The sequence below is a fragment of the Zootoca vivipara genome, chromosome 5 (assembly GCF_965207765.1).
Source record: "Zootoca vivipara chromosome 5, rZooViv2.hap1.1, whole genome shotgun sequence".
Lineage (NCBI taxonomy): Eukaryota > Metazoa > Chordata > Lepidosauria > Squamata > Lacertidae > Zootoca > Zootoca vivipara.
This window is the reverse complement of record NC_142588.1, coordinates 455,671-471,553: the sequence shown is the minus strand read 5'-3', so window position 1 is coordinate 471,553 and position 15,883 is coordinate 455,671. Positions and strand designations below refer to the sequence as shown.

Here is a 15,883-nt window from a genome sequence, read left to right as displayed (position 1 = left end):
CTATTTGTGAAGTGTTGCACAGAGTGGCTGGGGAAACCCAGCCAGATGGGCGGGGTATAAATAATAAAATGAGTAGTACTGTAGTAGTAGTAGTAGATGTTCACAGAGCAGAGCACTCAGGTGTGGGGCTTGCACTGGTCTCACTAACCTTTTCTTCACACACACACAATGCCTGAACAGGTCTTCAAGAGCAATGATCTTTCCCACCTCTTTCTCAGAATCCCCGTGGGCCACAAACGCCGACCTTTTTCAATGCCATGATGAGGATTCAGCCCCAGATCCTGCACTGCTGGAGGCCGATGAGGCGAACCTTCAAGTATTATGATGAAAGTGGGACTGGACAGCTCAGTGTTCAGGATTTCAGACAGGTGACTGTTGACAGAACAATGTGAATTACATTCACTGACTAGCCTTAAGCAGCTTGCAGCAAGGGAACCGATATCCCACCTTTCACGAAGAAGCTCAAGGTGGTGGGCATAGAGGTTCCTCCTTCACATTATCCGCCCTGGGGTTAGGCTGTGAGCAAGAGCCTGGCCCAAGGTCACCCAGTGAGCTTCATGGCGGAGTGAGGATTTAGAGCCACACACTTTGGTGATCAAATGGAGCCTTCCTTTGGGCTGCTGAAGTCCAGAAGCCGGCTAGAAAAAGCAGGGCCTTTTCAGTTATGGCCACCTCTTCTTTTTTAAGGAGGCAATGAAAATACCTTGACTCCATAAATGAGGTGGCTGGCTTCACATTTAGATTCTTGCTGATCAGCTTACTCGTTTGATGCATGGTCTTGATTTCAAATGTTACTGTATTTCGGTTAAACATACAGCAGAAGCCCATAACCCAGAGGTTGGTGGATCGGAACCATCCTCTGCTAGCCGGGAACACATATATGTAGACCCATATTCACACAACCCCAAGCAAATGAAGAGTCTCTTTAGCCAGAAGGCAAAGGAAGGTACCAGCTCATGTAACTTGCAAGCATTCAAATTGTGCCGCAGAGAGAATTGAAGCAAATAGTGCTTTTCTCAGCTTTGCATGACAAACTATACCTTCTAAATTCCCTTTTCCACACAACTATCCATATGGCTTCACCTTTGGCCCCCCTGTATAGCTGTTCAGTTTTTTGTTTATTTTTGACATTATTTGTGTGTTTTTTGCTAAGGCAGGTGGGTGTAAGAATTATATTGAATTACATTATTCTTTCTCACCCATGTGAGAGTGGAACAGAGATTCCTCAAGGAAAATGGAAAGGGGGTAAGCCATGAGGAGTCCTATATCTTGCATTGTATAGTTTTAATAATTGTGGAGGTGGGTCTCCCTGAGGAGGCAGCACACTGCAGAACACCTTCACAGGCTCTCTGAGCATAATTTGTGTTTGCATATCAACAGGACGAGGTAGTAGAGATAAACATATAAGGTTTCTTTGCCTCTTTATTTTTCAACGCCTGCTCCACCTCATAATCCAAACAGGACCTCAGGGGAGCTCAAAAAACCAGCATCAAAATAAAAGATTAGTAGTTAAAAGAAAATAGTTTTTAATTTGATTTTATAGATTTACATACTGCCTTTCAGTATGAATCCAAGAAGGTTTACAACAGGCAAGAGAGACAATGAAAGCAGCAACAGGGCAAGCAGATAAAATAGTAGCTTAAATCAGTCTCATCAGATATTTAAAACCCTGGGCAAATCTAAAGTTCTTCACTTGGTGATGACAATATATATGTGCAAATTGGGCTCTGAGATGGAGCAGGACAAGCTAGACACGACATCATCCATGCAGCTAGCAATTGTACGAATGGTGTTTTAAAAGTAAATTCCATGTGTGCGGTAGGAGGGTTCTAATAAATTCCATGTGTGCGGTAGGAGGGTTTTAACCCTTTGCCGCCACAACTGAGTCCCAATCTGGATCAGGCTTCTGGGCTTGCAATTTATTTCTAAATGGTGTTACATGGAAGCAAGACATGTTGTCATTAACCACTGAGTAGTTTTACTAACCTCTTTGTTTTTGTTTAACTCCAGTTTCCAGTCAATCTTCTAAGGTGATCCCACTTCTAACACATCATATGTAAATAATAAGCATCTCCTAAAAGCCACCACAAAATGAACATTTCCTTCTCCTAACACTAAAGAAAAAGCATCCATAGAATTCACCCAGAACATTGTGGTGGGGGAGCAAGAAGTTTTAACCAATCCCCTTAAGCTACAATGAGTGCCAGCTAGATATCTAAGCCTTTGTTGGATTTTTCACCTTTGTCTTAAAAATGAAAGTTTCAGCCACTCTCTGGGAGGATTCTCAACTTTTGATTTCACAAATGCTGGCTTCTTGGTTAGGATTAGTGTAGAGCCCAGGCAGGTAGAGCAACAGAAAACTTTGGCAATCTGTTGCAAAACCTGGAGAGATCTGGCAGGTTGAAGGTGGAATCAGGGCTTTGGTGGCTACTTGTTTGTTGGCAAAAGCATCAGCAAATATTTGCATAAAATGGGTATGTGTAAACATACGGATGGAAGCAAAATTATAAATAATTACTATACTTTAAACAGAAATACAACACATCTTAACAACACTGCAGCCGACTCACCTGTGTGCCTGCTCAGTTTGTGGTTGACATGCAAATTGTTGATGGGACAATTCCAAGGCTTTAAACCAGACTCAGATGTCACAGCCCTTCAAATAGAGGAAGGATGTCCTCTGAAAAGTAGTACACTTGATTGTCCTAATCAGGACAGGACCTAGAAAGTTATGGGAGAAGAACCCAGCAGAATCTGGATTTTTCTGGATTTCTGGGCTCAAGTCCCAGTGACCTTTGCAGTATACAGCTTTCCACATTGCGCTGGTAAAATACTAGCTTGTTAGCATATCTGCTTCTAGAAATGAATTTTCTCATATTTCAGTCGTGTTACACCAGTGTTCCCCACATGAAAGCATGGAAGTAAAATCAGACATGATTCCCATAGCAATTGTGAATACAGTGGAACCTTGGTTTATGAACACCTCGGTTTACGAATTTTCGGTTTACAAACGCTGCGGACCCATCTGGAATGGATTAATTCACTTTCCATTACTTTCAATGGGAAAGTTCGCTTCAGTTTATGAACGCTTCAGTTTATGAACAGACTTCCGGAACCAATTTCACCCATGCTGCGGGTTAAGTACGCTTCAGGTTGAGTACTCCGCGGACCCATCTGGAACGGATTAATCCACTTTCCATTACTTTCAATGGGAAAGTTCGCTTCAGTTTATGAACGATTCAGTTTATGAACAGACTTCCGGAACCAATTGTGTTCATAAACCGAGGTACCACTGTACGTAGTTGGGTCAACAGTAGGGTAGACTGTATGCTCTTGTAGGCTCTATGCACTACAAATGTGCATCTGTTTTGTATTAGTTTAACTTTCATGGCTTTCCCCAAAGAATGTTGGGAACTTTGGCTGGGCGAGAGGTGCTGCAAATTCTCTTACGCATCCCCAGCCCTTGTCTCACAGAACTGTAACTCTCAGGAGTGTGTGCAGGAGCCGGGCCCTATGACTGGTAGGGCCTTGCAGGACTACCTCAGTCCCGACGCACCAAGCCGGGACGCCGACTGCCTGTAACCCGGACCGTGACAGTAACTCCCAGGAGGAGCAAAACCAGAACTAGTCTGCAGTGTAAACCTAACTTATCATAAAAAATTCCTTCAGTAGCACCTTAAAGACCAACCAAGTTTTTATTTTGGTATGAGCTTTCGTGTGCATGCACACTTCTTCAGATACACTTGAAACAGAAGAGTCAGACCCTTATGTATATTCAGAGGGTGGTGGGGGTGGGTGGGAATGGGTGATGGGCTGATGGGAGTGGTAAACCTGTTGACGGCTGATAACAACTGCTGATGACTGCAATAGGTCCTGCGGGGGAAAAGCAAGGGCTGAGGCGTTAAAGAAAGCTTGATCACGCATAATGAGATAAGAATCCTATGTCTTTGTTCATCCCAGGTGGCTCCATGGTTTTAAACTTGGTAGGTTTACCACTCCTATCAGCCCATCACCCATTCCCACCCACCCCCACCACCCTCTGAATATACATAAGGGTCTGACTCTTCTGTTTCAAGTGTATCTGAAGAAGTGTGCATGCACACGAAAGCTCATACCAAAATAAAAACTTAGTTGGTCTTTAAGGTGCTACTGAAGGAATTTTTTTTATTTTGCTTCGACTCAGACCAACACGGTTATCTACCTGTAACTAACTTATCATAGTGCACTTGGCCTAATTCACAAATTACCCCACACCCTTGATGGGGTAATTAGGTAGAACCCTGGGAACCTTAGGTAGAAAATAAGTCCAGGTATTCTATACGAGGCAGTTTTGCTCCAGTTCTATGTTGGTTGCCTATTGCTAACTTTCCCGGATTGTTCCTAATTAACAATAAGCAATGTCAGTTTTCCTTGTGTTCTGCAGGTGCTCCGCAAGTATGGCATCGACTTGTCTGAAGAGGAGTTCTTTCACATATTGGAATATTATGACAAAGGATTAACTTCCAAAATCTCCTACAATGAATTCCTCAAAGCATTCCTGCATTGAAAAGAAAAGAAAAAGGAAGCCTGCTCTCCAGTCCTGAAGAATCATTAGGCAGGAGAGATGTGATTACTGAAATATATGTCCTCATTTTAATCTAATAAAACTATATAAATTCACCCCCTTGGTTAACAGTGTATCAGCAATCTTATAATTCCATCACAATGCAAACTGGTGATGGTGTCTGGTGAAGTAAATCTTCAGTAGTTGGGGCTGTTAATTTTCTCATAATCCATTTAGCAGGGAAAACTGAAAACAATTAAAGTGACGGTTTTGAGGTTCTTAACTGGCATCTCAAAAAGCAATAACTTTCTTTTTTTCAATTAAAGGGCATTATTAAGAAAATGAACTTTTAATTTGTATTTTAAAAGGCACACTTCTCAATTTTATTTGCTGCCATTTTCTAAATGGATTATACCTAATGCAATTTTCTTCATCATTCTGAAATTGGAAGCCTCAGAATTCAGTGGCGAAAATCCAGCAGAGTTAGGTGTGCTCACTGAAAATTTCTAGGCACAATTACAAGTGCCAGTCGTAATTTGTAAAGTCCTTAAAGAACCTGGGGCCTAGAAAAGAGGCAACATCCAAATGCCCTTATTAAAGCTCAGTCTGCCTTCTCATCAGAAGCCTTGTTTCTAGAAACTGAGACTTTCACCCAAGTGGCCAGGGGTGATTTGAAGCAAATTAAATGGTGGGCATTTTATGAAGAAGAGACTTGGGACACGAGATCCAGATGAGATTCAACATGAAGGAATACATGCTAGTTAACTTAAAAATCAGCTGATTTGGATTTTTTTTTTGTGTACAATATTATTGGGATTTACCCCCCTCTAAGTTATCAGTTTTGGAATTAAGCAAATGATTCTTGCTGGAGATGCAGATATATGTTGCACTTTTCTTTAATCTGTCCAATAATGCAGTCTTTTTGGACCAATATGTTTGATCCGATTAATGAAGTGGCCAGCTGTTTCAATAATACAGAATCCCAGAATAGTGTTATTATGTTATCTTAAGGACTTGGCTAGTGACATCAATCAAGTTGTTGTAAATTTGCTCACAGCTGTAAAAATGTGCATAGCAGCAAAATGGAAGGAAATAATCACTCCATTGATAGCTGAATTTGGTAGAATATGGAACACAACAAAAATTAACACAGTAGAAAATTGATTAAAGGAGAACAGGAAAATAAGTTCATTGAAAGATTGATTATTTGCAGTTTATTTATCTATTCATTCATTCATTCATACCCCACCCCAGCCACTCTGGGTGGCTTCTAACACATAAAAACATAATATAACAGAAGGAACACAACCCCATCAAGAGCAGGCAACCTCCCACCCCTCTGGTCTAGGGAACCCCCCACAAACAGTGCCTCGGTCTTATCTGGGTTGAGCTTCAGTGGTTTAATAATAATAATAATAATAATAATAATAATAATAATAATAATTTATTATTTATACCCCGCCCATCTGGCCAGGTTCCCCCAGCCACTCTGGGCGGCTTCCAAAAAAACAGAAATTCTAAAATACAGAAATCCATCAAACATTAAAAGCTTCCCTAAACAGGGCTGCCTTGAGATACCTTCTAAAGGTCTGGTAATTGTTCTCTTTGACCTCTAGTGGGAGGGCATTCCACAGGGTGGGTGCCACTACCGAGAAGGCCCTCTGCCTGGTTCCCTGTAACTTGGCTTCTCGTAGTGAGGGAACCGCCAGAAGGCCCTCGGAGCTGGACCTCAGTGTCCGGGCAGAACGATGGGGGTGGAGACGCTCCTTCAGGTATACCGGACCGAGGCCATTTAGGGCTTTAAAGGTCAACACCAACACTTTGAATTGTGCTCGGAAACGTACTGGGAGCCAATGTAGGTCTTTTAGGACCGGTGTTATGTGATCTCGGCGGCCGCTCCCAGTCACCAGTCTAGCTGCCGCATTCTGGATTAGTTGTAGTTTCCGGGTCACCTTCAAAGGTAGCCCCACGTAGAGCGCATTGCAGTAGTCCAAGCGAGAGATAACTAGAGCATGCACCACTCTGGAGAGACAGTCAGTGGACAGGTAGGGACTCAGCCTGCGTACCAGATGGAGCTGATAAACAGCTGCCCTGGACACGGAGTTGACCTGTGCCTCCATGGACAGCTGTGAGTCTAAAATGACTCCCAGGCTGCGCACCTGGTCTTTCAGGGGCACAGTTACCCCATTCAGGACCAGGGAGTCCTCCACACCCGCCCGCCTCCTGTCCCCCACAAACAGTACTTCTGTCTTGTCAGGATTCAATCTCAATCTGTTAGCCGCCATCCATCCTCCAACCGCCTCCAAGCACTCACACAGGACCTTCACCGCCTTCACTGGTTCTGATTTAAAAGAGAGGTAGAGCTGGGTATCATCAGCATACTGATGGACACCCAGCCCAAACCCCCTGATGATCTCTCCCAGCGGCTGCATATAGATGTTAAAAAGCATGGGGGAGAGGACAGAACCCTGAGGCACCCCACAAGTGAGCGCCCAGGGGTCTGAACACTCATCCCCCACCACCACTTTCTGAACACGGCCCAGGAGGAAGGAGCGGAACCACTGCATGACAGTGCCCCCAGCTCCCAAGCCCTCTAGACGGTCCAGAAGGATGTTATGGTCGATGGTGTCAAAAGCCGCTGAGAGATCCAGCAGAACAAGGAAACAGCTCTTACCTTTGTCCCTAGCCCGCCGGAGATCATCGACCAGTGCGACCAAGGCAGTTTCAGTCCCATGATGAGGCCTGAATCCTGACTGGAAGGGATCCAAATGGTCCGCTTCTAACCCTAACCCTAACCCTAACCCTAATAATAATAATAATAATAAATTTTTATTTATACCCCGCCCTCCCCAGTCAAAAACCGGGCTCAGGGCGGCTAACACCAACAAAACCACAATAAAACATAAAAACAATTAATTAAAATACAGATTAAAATACAGTATTAAAATTTAAAGTGCAGCCTCATTTCAAGTAGGCCATAAATCCAAATAGCCATGAGGGAGGAAAACACAGGGGTCAGGCTGAGTCTAACCCAAAGGCCAGGCGGAACAGCTCTGTCTTGCAGGCCCTGCGGAAAGATGACAAATCCCGCAGGGCCCTGGTCTCCTGGGAAAGAGCGTTCCACCAGGTTGGGGCCAGTACTGAAAAGGCCCTGGCTCTAGTAGAGGCCAATCTAGCCATCTTATGACTCGGGATCTCCAGAATATTATTATTTGTGGACCTTAAGGTCCTCCGCGGGGCATACCAGGAGAGGCGGTCCCGTAGGTACGAAGGTCCCAAGTCGCATAGGGCTTTAAAGGTCAAAAACAGCACCTTAAACCTGATCCTGTAAGAGCGGTAGACTGGTAATCTGGGGAACCGGGTTCGCGTCTCCGCTCCTCCACATGCAGCTGCTGGGTGACCTTGGGCTAGTCACACTTCTTTGAAGTCTCCCAGCCCCACCCACCTCAAAGAGTGTCTGTTGTGGGAGAGGAAGGGAAAGGAGATTGTTAGCCGCTTTGAGACTCCTTCGGGTAGTGATAAAGCAGGATATCAAATCCATACTACTCCTCCTCCTCCTCCTCCTCCTCCTCTTCTTCAGTTTACTCACAATAATCAGCGCTTCTAATTATTTGCCCATGTAGGTGCAGAGAAACTATTAGAGCTGACTGAAAAGCAACACATTAAGATCTGCATTCTTCTGTGTTTTAGCTGTTCTTATTTTTCTCTGTAAGCCACCTTGAGCATGAATAAATTAACAATAGTACTAGTAAATATTATTATTATTATTATTTAGAAAACTTATTTGCAAGCCTCTCAAAATCAGGAGGGTCTGTGAATGTTCAGATCTGCCAAATGTAAAAGTTTGCTATAAGCATTCAGTTCAGGTCTGAATTAATGCTCTGGGGAAATGCTTAATTCTTTTTTTAACAAAAAATATGGAAAGGAAGCATGCAAGAATCCACAGATCTGACTAAGTAATATTGAGGGAGTAATTAGAATTCTGAATATTAATAAAAGCTTTTAAAATCCTTGTAACCTTTTATGTTTAATCCTCATTTGAAAACAGCTCTCAAGTTATTCCTTTTTATAGCATTTCTAATATTCTTTGGTCTCGGTAAAATCCTGCCCTTTAAGTGCAGTGTGCTTCTTCTGTGATTTGGGATTACACAATGACGTTAAAATAATTAATATACCAATCTTTGCAATCAAGAGCTGATCCATTTTTAACCACTACTACCCTGTTGTGCAAAGAATGAAAACCTTTAATTTCATATTAACTAGTACCGGTAGGGATAAAACACAGCAGTTATATTTTTTTCTCCCGAATGCAATAGGTAGTTAGATCAGATGAAAGATAAGCACCTCTCCCGCTCCTGTATTGCATTATTCCATGTCTTGCAGCTCCTGTAATTCATGCACAGTTGTCGAAATAGCAACGTTCGCTTCATTCTTCCAATTGTCTTTAGGATATTGGGTGGCGTAAGAAGAAGCAGCGCTCTGGGGGAGGAGAGGCGGGTATCTCACAATTTCTTGGCACATCACGGCAGCGTATTTTTCATTAGTGCTACTGGCAGGAGGACTTGACTCAACAACTCCAAAGGGATTAAAGAGCAATATTTTTGCTGTAAAAACAAATCAAATCATGCAGCTTTCACACACACACACATACACACACACACACACTACAAACGGCATGGATAACAATTGCCAAACTGTTTTATCCAGCCTTGGGGCAAGAGGGGGGAGAGAGAATGTCACTGAATTTCAAGTGACAGTATTTTGAAATATCCTGGATAACACAGAAAACACCTACTGTTTACAAGCATAACTTTCATAAATCAATAAGGATTGTGCATTGCAAGGAGAAGATAGTGCTTTCCTTCCCCTGTCGGTGTGTTCAGAGGAAGAATATTGAACACAACAAAGGCAATCTATTGCCAAAATGTAATTCTGCAAATGCAAAAAAATGAAGCCCTGCAGGTCTTTTACATGACAACACTCCAATCTTCCAACTGGTTACTTGACAAAGTTTGCCCATATTGCAAGTTCTGTGCCCAAACTCTGCCCCCTAGGAAGTCTGTAGGATTGCCAACTTCTGATTTAAGAAATACTAGTTCTCTAGGCAGAAGTAGGTTATTTATTATTATTTGTTTAGGCAGAGCCACCTCAGAATATAATGGATTAAGTGGGAAGTAACTGGTGAGGGATGGTGTTCAGGACAATATGCAGTGGATCAGAAGTGGAGAACAGCCAAACTGCAGCAAAAACGTTGAGTTGATGAGGGCTTGAGACCTCCATTGTGTGCTTTTGAACATCAGTACTGGTTCCCTGACAGAACATGATTTTACTAGTTGACTCAACAAAATATTGGGTAGTTGGCACCGCAAAAAAGTCAGAGGTAATTCAAAGTGGTAGTCGAAGATGTAATGAAATAAAAAGGAGTTTCCAAATAAGAGAGACCTATTCAGCTCATTACAGAGAATGAGATGCAGGGGTGCTTAATTCCACCCATTCGGACGGCAGAAGATTCTTGATTGTAACCATTTGGAATGATCCCCTACCTGAAAAAAAATAATAATAATGAAAACTACATCCATGCAGTAAATTAATACACGTGACAAAGAAGTAGATCTTATCCTAATATGTCTTATCTGAAGAAGTGTTGTATCTGAAGAAGTGTGCATGCACACGAAGGCTTATACCCAGAACAAACTTAGTTGGTGTCTAAGGCATTATCCCCAAACTTCGGCCCTCCAGGTGTTTTGGACTACAATTCCCATCATCCCTGACCACTGGTCCTGTTAGCTAGGGATCATGGGAGTTGTAGGCCAAAACATCTGGAGGGCCGCAGTTTGGGGATGCCTGCTCTAAGGTGTTACTGGGCAATTTATTTATTTATTTATTTATTTATTTATTTATTTATTTATCTATCTATCTATTTCTAATATGTCAGTTTACTACATAGGGAAGCATTCAAAAATACGTCCTCCCTAGTCTCCCTAGTACAATTAAGAATTTGACTACTTTGTTCTATACAATGTGTAAAATGCCTTTCCAGATTAGCATTCTCTGAATGCCTATCTGAATATTTGAAAAAAGGAAGAGGAAGAAAACACCCCCACAAAGAACCAAACATTAAAAGCAGCAGCAACTTTCCAGTACTTGCTCATCATTAAGGAAATGGGCCCTTTTCAAAGCTCTCTCTGAAATCTCCTGCTACTTGAACACAGGAGGACTGGGGGTGTTTTTGTTTAATTTGCTGCCACATACACCCGGACAACACCATTACTGGCCCCAACAACATCCAACATACCATCTCAGGACTATTTAATTGCTCATCCTCTAACATTGTGTATGCCATCAAATGCCAACAGTGCCCTTCAGCTCTCTATATTGGACAAACAGGCCAAACCCTACGCCAAAGGATAAATGGACATAAATCTGACATCAGGAATCACAAGACAGAGAAACCAGTAGGAGAACACTTCAATCTCCCAGGATATTCTATACAAGATCTCAAAGCAGCTGTTTTATTACAGAAAAATTTCAGAAACAGACTGGAAAGAGAAGTTGCTGAATTACAACTCATTAGCAAGCTTAAAACCATGGAGCCACCTGGGATGAACATTGGATTCTTATCTCAATATACATGATCAAGCTTTCCTTAGCACCTCAGCCCTTGCTCCCCCCCCCCGCAAGACCAATTGCAGTCATTAACAGTCATCAACAGGTTTACCACTCCTATCAGCCCATCACCCATCACCCCCCACCCTCTGAATATAAGGGTCTGGTTACTTCTGTTTCAGTGTATCTGATGAAGTGTGCATGCACACGAAAGCTCATACCAAAATAATAATAATAATAATAATAAATTTTTATTTATACCCCGCCCTCCCCAGTCAAAAACCGGGCTCAGGACGGCTGACACCAACAGAACCACAATAAAACATAAAAACAATTAATTAAAATACAGATTAAAATACAGTATTAAAATTTAAAGTGCAGCCTCATTTCAAGTAGGCCATAAGTGGCTGACACCAACAGAACCACAATAAAACATAAAAACAATTAGTTAAAATACAGATTAAAATACAGTATTAAAATTTAAAGTGCAGCCTCATTTCAAGTAGGCCATAAATCCAAGCCATGAGGGAGAAAAACACAGGGGTCAGGCTGAGTCTAACCCAAAGGCCAGGCGGAACAGCTCTGTCTTGCAGGCCCTGCGGAAAGATGACAAATCCCGCAGGGCCCTGGTCTCCTGGGAAAGAGCGTTCCACCAGGTTGGGGCCAGTACTGAAAAGGCCCTGGCTCCAGTAGAGGCCAATCTAGCCATCTTATGACTCGGGATCTCCATAATATTATTGTTTGTGGACCTTAAGGTCCTCCGCGGGGCATACCAGGAGAGGCAGTCCCGTAGGTACGAGGGTCCCAAGTCGCATAGGGCTTTAAAGGTCAAAACCAGCACCTTAAACCTGATCCTGTACTCCACCGGGAGCCAGTGCAGCTGGTAAAGCACTGGATGAATGTGATCCCGCGGCCGGGACCCTGTAAGGAGCCTCGCCGCGGCATTCTGCACCCGCTGGTGCAGAATAAAAACTTAAAATAAAATAAATAAAAACTTAGTTGGTCTTTAAGGTGCTACTGAAGGAATTTTTTTATTTTGTTTCGACTCAGACCAACACGGCTACCTACCTGTAACTTGAATGCTATAGGTTGGGAAGAAGCAAGACAATTTAGGCTACCTGAGTTACTCTCTGTATCCACCCACCCGCCATGGGGTGCACAGGGACGCATTATCCAACTTTATCCTCACCTCAACCCTGTGACCTAGCTTCGGCCGAGACTTGGGCACAGGCCCCACATCCTAGCAGAGTGGGGATTTGTACTCCAGTCTCTGTACATGACGGCCTGCCTGCCATATTTCAGTTTCAGACGTTTATTTGGGGCAGGGTACTGGGAGTTTTTTCTCTTGAGTGACGACCAGGTGGTCACAACTTGAAAAGCACAGTGAGGAAGGAGCCATTCATATATCTATAGACACAAAGAGCAGCTCTCATCATTCGCTATCTCTCTCCCCCGCCCCACCCCCGCCCCGCACAAAGGCTGTCATCCCATGGATGGCTTATTATTATCTCAAGTAGACACAAAAAAGAATTTTGTAATATGTTAATACTTAAAATATGCTAATTTGATGTCTTCACTGAATATCCCCAGAAAGTAAGCTTGACATGAATTTCTCTGCAACAATACAAAATATCACCATCTTCAAATAAGCAGATACAACACGCTGTTAAAATTACTGTAAAAACAGCCACATCACTGTTTCTGGAGCATCTCTGATTTTTAACAGCATCCAAGCAGAGTTTATTCTCTTTGTATGGGTTTTAAATGAAGGTGGCTGGACAATGAATATCATCATGGTAAAACTGCTAAGAGGTTTTACTACAACCAAGCAGTAGATACATTTTATTAAATAATTTTTTTAAAAAAGGTTTCAGAATATTATTTATAGCAAGCATGATGCATATTTAACTGCCTTTCAAAAGGGCGCTGTTACAATGGCGGCACCAAATTTTGCACTAATGATTTGTATGCATGAAATTTGGCTGGAAACAATGTTTTGTTCAGTTTGTGACAGAGAGTGTGAGGATCCAGATGCATTCGTTGATTATCTTGGCAAACAGGCAGTGGGTTTAGAATATACGGCTGGGTTAAATACCAGGATCAATGCAGTGTAATATCCAGCCCAATCAGGCCCTTGTTATGCTTAATTATCTGAGAGTATCTATCATGTGCTCCTTATAATATGCTGCTACATTCATGGGCATCACTGAGCGTCAAACTACATATGATGCACGAGACTCATGATCACATCTCCAGATGTCTTTTCTGAAATATAAAAGCAGCTTGGGGTGGGAGCTGGGGGCTGTAACTGCTCCCCACATGTGGTTTTGCCTATTAAAAATTGGGGAAATGGGGGGGGGATTCCCTGCAATGCTGTTTTTCCCCAGGGGGAGACTAAGACAAGCAGCATATGGGGGCCACACTGCCTTCCCCTAAATCACTGGGGCAACAGGGTGATTTAGAGCAGGAGAGTGGTACAAGTGGAAAGGGTTAAACACCTTCTCCTTCAGGGTCTCCACCCCATCCTGTACCCCCACCCCCGGCAACTACATCAACAGTATTGGAAGATCTGGCCATTGGCCCTCCCAGGCCATGCGTAGTTAGGCCCTGTAAAAGGTAAAGGGACCCCTGACCATTAGGTCCAGTTGTGACCGACTCTGGGGTTGCGCACTCATCTCGCGTTATTGGCCGAGGGAGCCGGCGTACAGGTTCCAGGTCATGACTAAGCTGCTTCTGGCGAAACAGAGCAGTGCACGGAAACGCCGTTTACCTTCCCGCTGTAGCGGTCCCTATTTATCTACTTGCACTTTGACGCGCTTTCGAACTGCTAGGTTGGCAGGAGCTGGGACCGAGCAACGGGAGTTCACCCCGTCGCGGGGATTCGAACCGCTGACCTTCTGATCAGCAAGCCCTAGGCTCAGTGGTTTAACCCACAGCGCCACCTGCGTCCCTAGTTAAGGCGAGTGACTGGCTAACTCACACTTTCACAGAATTACTAAAATGTTACCATATTTCCACATTGGGACCTGAATTTGAATATGCATATTAGCTGAAGACATCCTTCTTCTTTTTACTGGAGAAAGTGATATACAAGTGGTACCTCGGGTTACAGACGCTTCAGGTTACAGACTCTGCTAACCCAGAAATAGTACTTCGGGTTAAGAACTTTGTTTCAGGATGAGAACAACAGTGGCAGTGGGACGCCCCATTAGTTAAAATGGTACCTCAGGTTAAGAACAGTCTCAGGTTAAGAACGGACCTCCGGAACGAATTAAGTTCTTAACCTGAGGTACCATGGTTGATGCATCTCTTTCTCTCTCCAAAGAGGACACAAAGTGTAACACCACAAAACAGTTAGCAGGTCCACACTATGCAGAAAGCTGGAGTTTGGTGCAGTCCATAACATCCCCCAGTTGCTAGAAAGCTTTAAAAATGGGACATTCACGTGTGTCGTTCCTAAGTGAGGATTGGCTAAAATGGATGCTTTTGCTCTCATTTTGAAAAGATATCTATCCATATCCTGCATATAGATACTAAACACCATAAAAGGTAAAGGTAAAGGGGCCCCTGACCATCAGGTCCAGTCGTGTCCGACTCTAGGGTTGCGGCACTCATAGAATCATAGAGTTGGAAGAGACCACAAGGGGCATCCAGTCCAACCCCCTGCCAAGCAGGAAACACCATCAAAGCATTCTTGACATATGCCTGTCAAGCATCTGCTTAAAGACCTCCAAAGAAGGAGACTCCACCACACTCCTTGGTAGCAAATTCCACTGCCGAACAGCTCTTACTGTCAGGAAGTTCTTCCTAATGTTTAGGTGGAATCTTCTTTCTTGAAGTTTGAATCCATTGCTCCGTGTCAGCTTCTCTGGAGCAGCAGAAAACAATATTTCTCCCTCCTCCATATGACATCCTTTCATATATTTGAACATGGCTATCATATCACCCCTTAACCTTCTCTTCTCCAGGCTAAACATACCCAGCTCCCTAAGCCATTCTATAGCCGTTCATCTCACTCTATAGGCCGAGGGAGCCGGCGTTTGTCCGCAGACAGCTTCCGGGTCATGTGGCCAGCATGACAAAGCTGCTTCTGGTGAACCAGAGAAGCGCACGGAAACACCGTTTACCTTCCCGCCGGAGCAGTCCCTATTTATCTACTTGCACTTTGATGTGCTTTCGAACTGCTAGGTGGGCAGGAGCTGGGACCGAGCAACGGGAGCTCACCCCGTCGCAGGGATTCAAACCGCCGACCTTCTGATCAGCAAGCCCTAGACTCTGTGGTTTAACCCACAGTGCCACCTGGGTCCCTACTATACACCATAGTATACTATAATTTTGAAATGTTTCTTTGATTGTCCTCGATTCTTCCTGCCACCCCAAGCGTGATGCGCCGCACTCTTTGAGAGAGATGGACAGCAGAGAGGGCTTATTGTGTTGCTGTGTGGTTTATTCTATGCAGGTCTATCAGATCTATTCAGCAAGAGAGCAGCTTGTCTACCCTACTGAATATGTTGGGTGTGTCTTTTGAAGACAGGGGCACTTACGGTTGTGCATAAGTACTTGGATCAAGGCCAAAGCGCATAAACACCCAGTTTCAAAGTTGTATTGGGATCCCCTTTCTGGTTAGGAAGGGGGACATCTATTAATCATGGCTTATCTCAATGCATTGTGAATTATACAACAAAGTGTCTTGAACAGCCGTTAGCAGCTCTTGTGCTGTTGTGCAGCACAGCT

At 43.6% G+C, this 15,883-nt stretch overlaps 1 protein-coding gene across 4 annotated transcripts in view; it reads left to right on the top strand.

Moving 5' to 3' along the window:
* EFCAB6 (EF-hand calcium binding domain 6) overlaps positions 1 to 4,659 on the top strand; it is a 113,134-nt gene extending 108,475 nt beyond the window's left edge. For all 4 annotated transcript variants that reach the window (XM_088669918.1, XM_088669917.1, XM_060275194.2 and 1 more), the window contains 2 exons: positions 219 to 368; positions 4,424 to 4,659. In XM_088669918.1, coding sequence (XP_088526044.1) covers positions 219 to 368; positions 4,424 to 4,546 — 273 coding nt within the window. In that variant the 3' untranslated portion in view covers positions 4,547 to 4,659. The remainder of the gene's footprint in view (positions 1 to 218; positions 369 to 4,423) is intronic.
* The last annotated feature ends 11,224 nt before the right edge of the window (positions 4,660 to 15,883 follow it).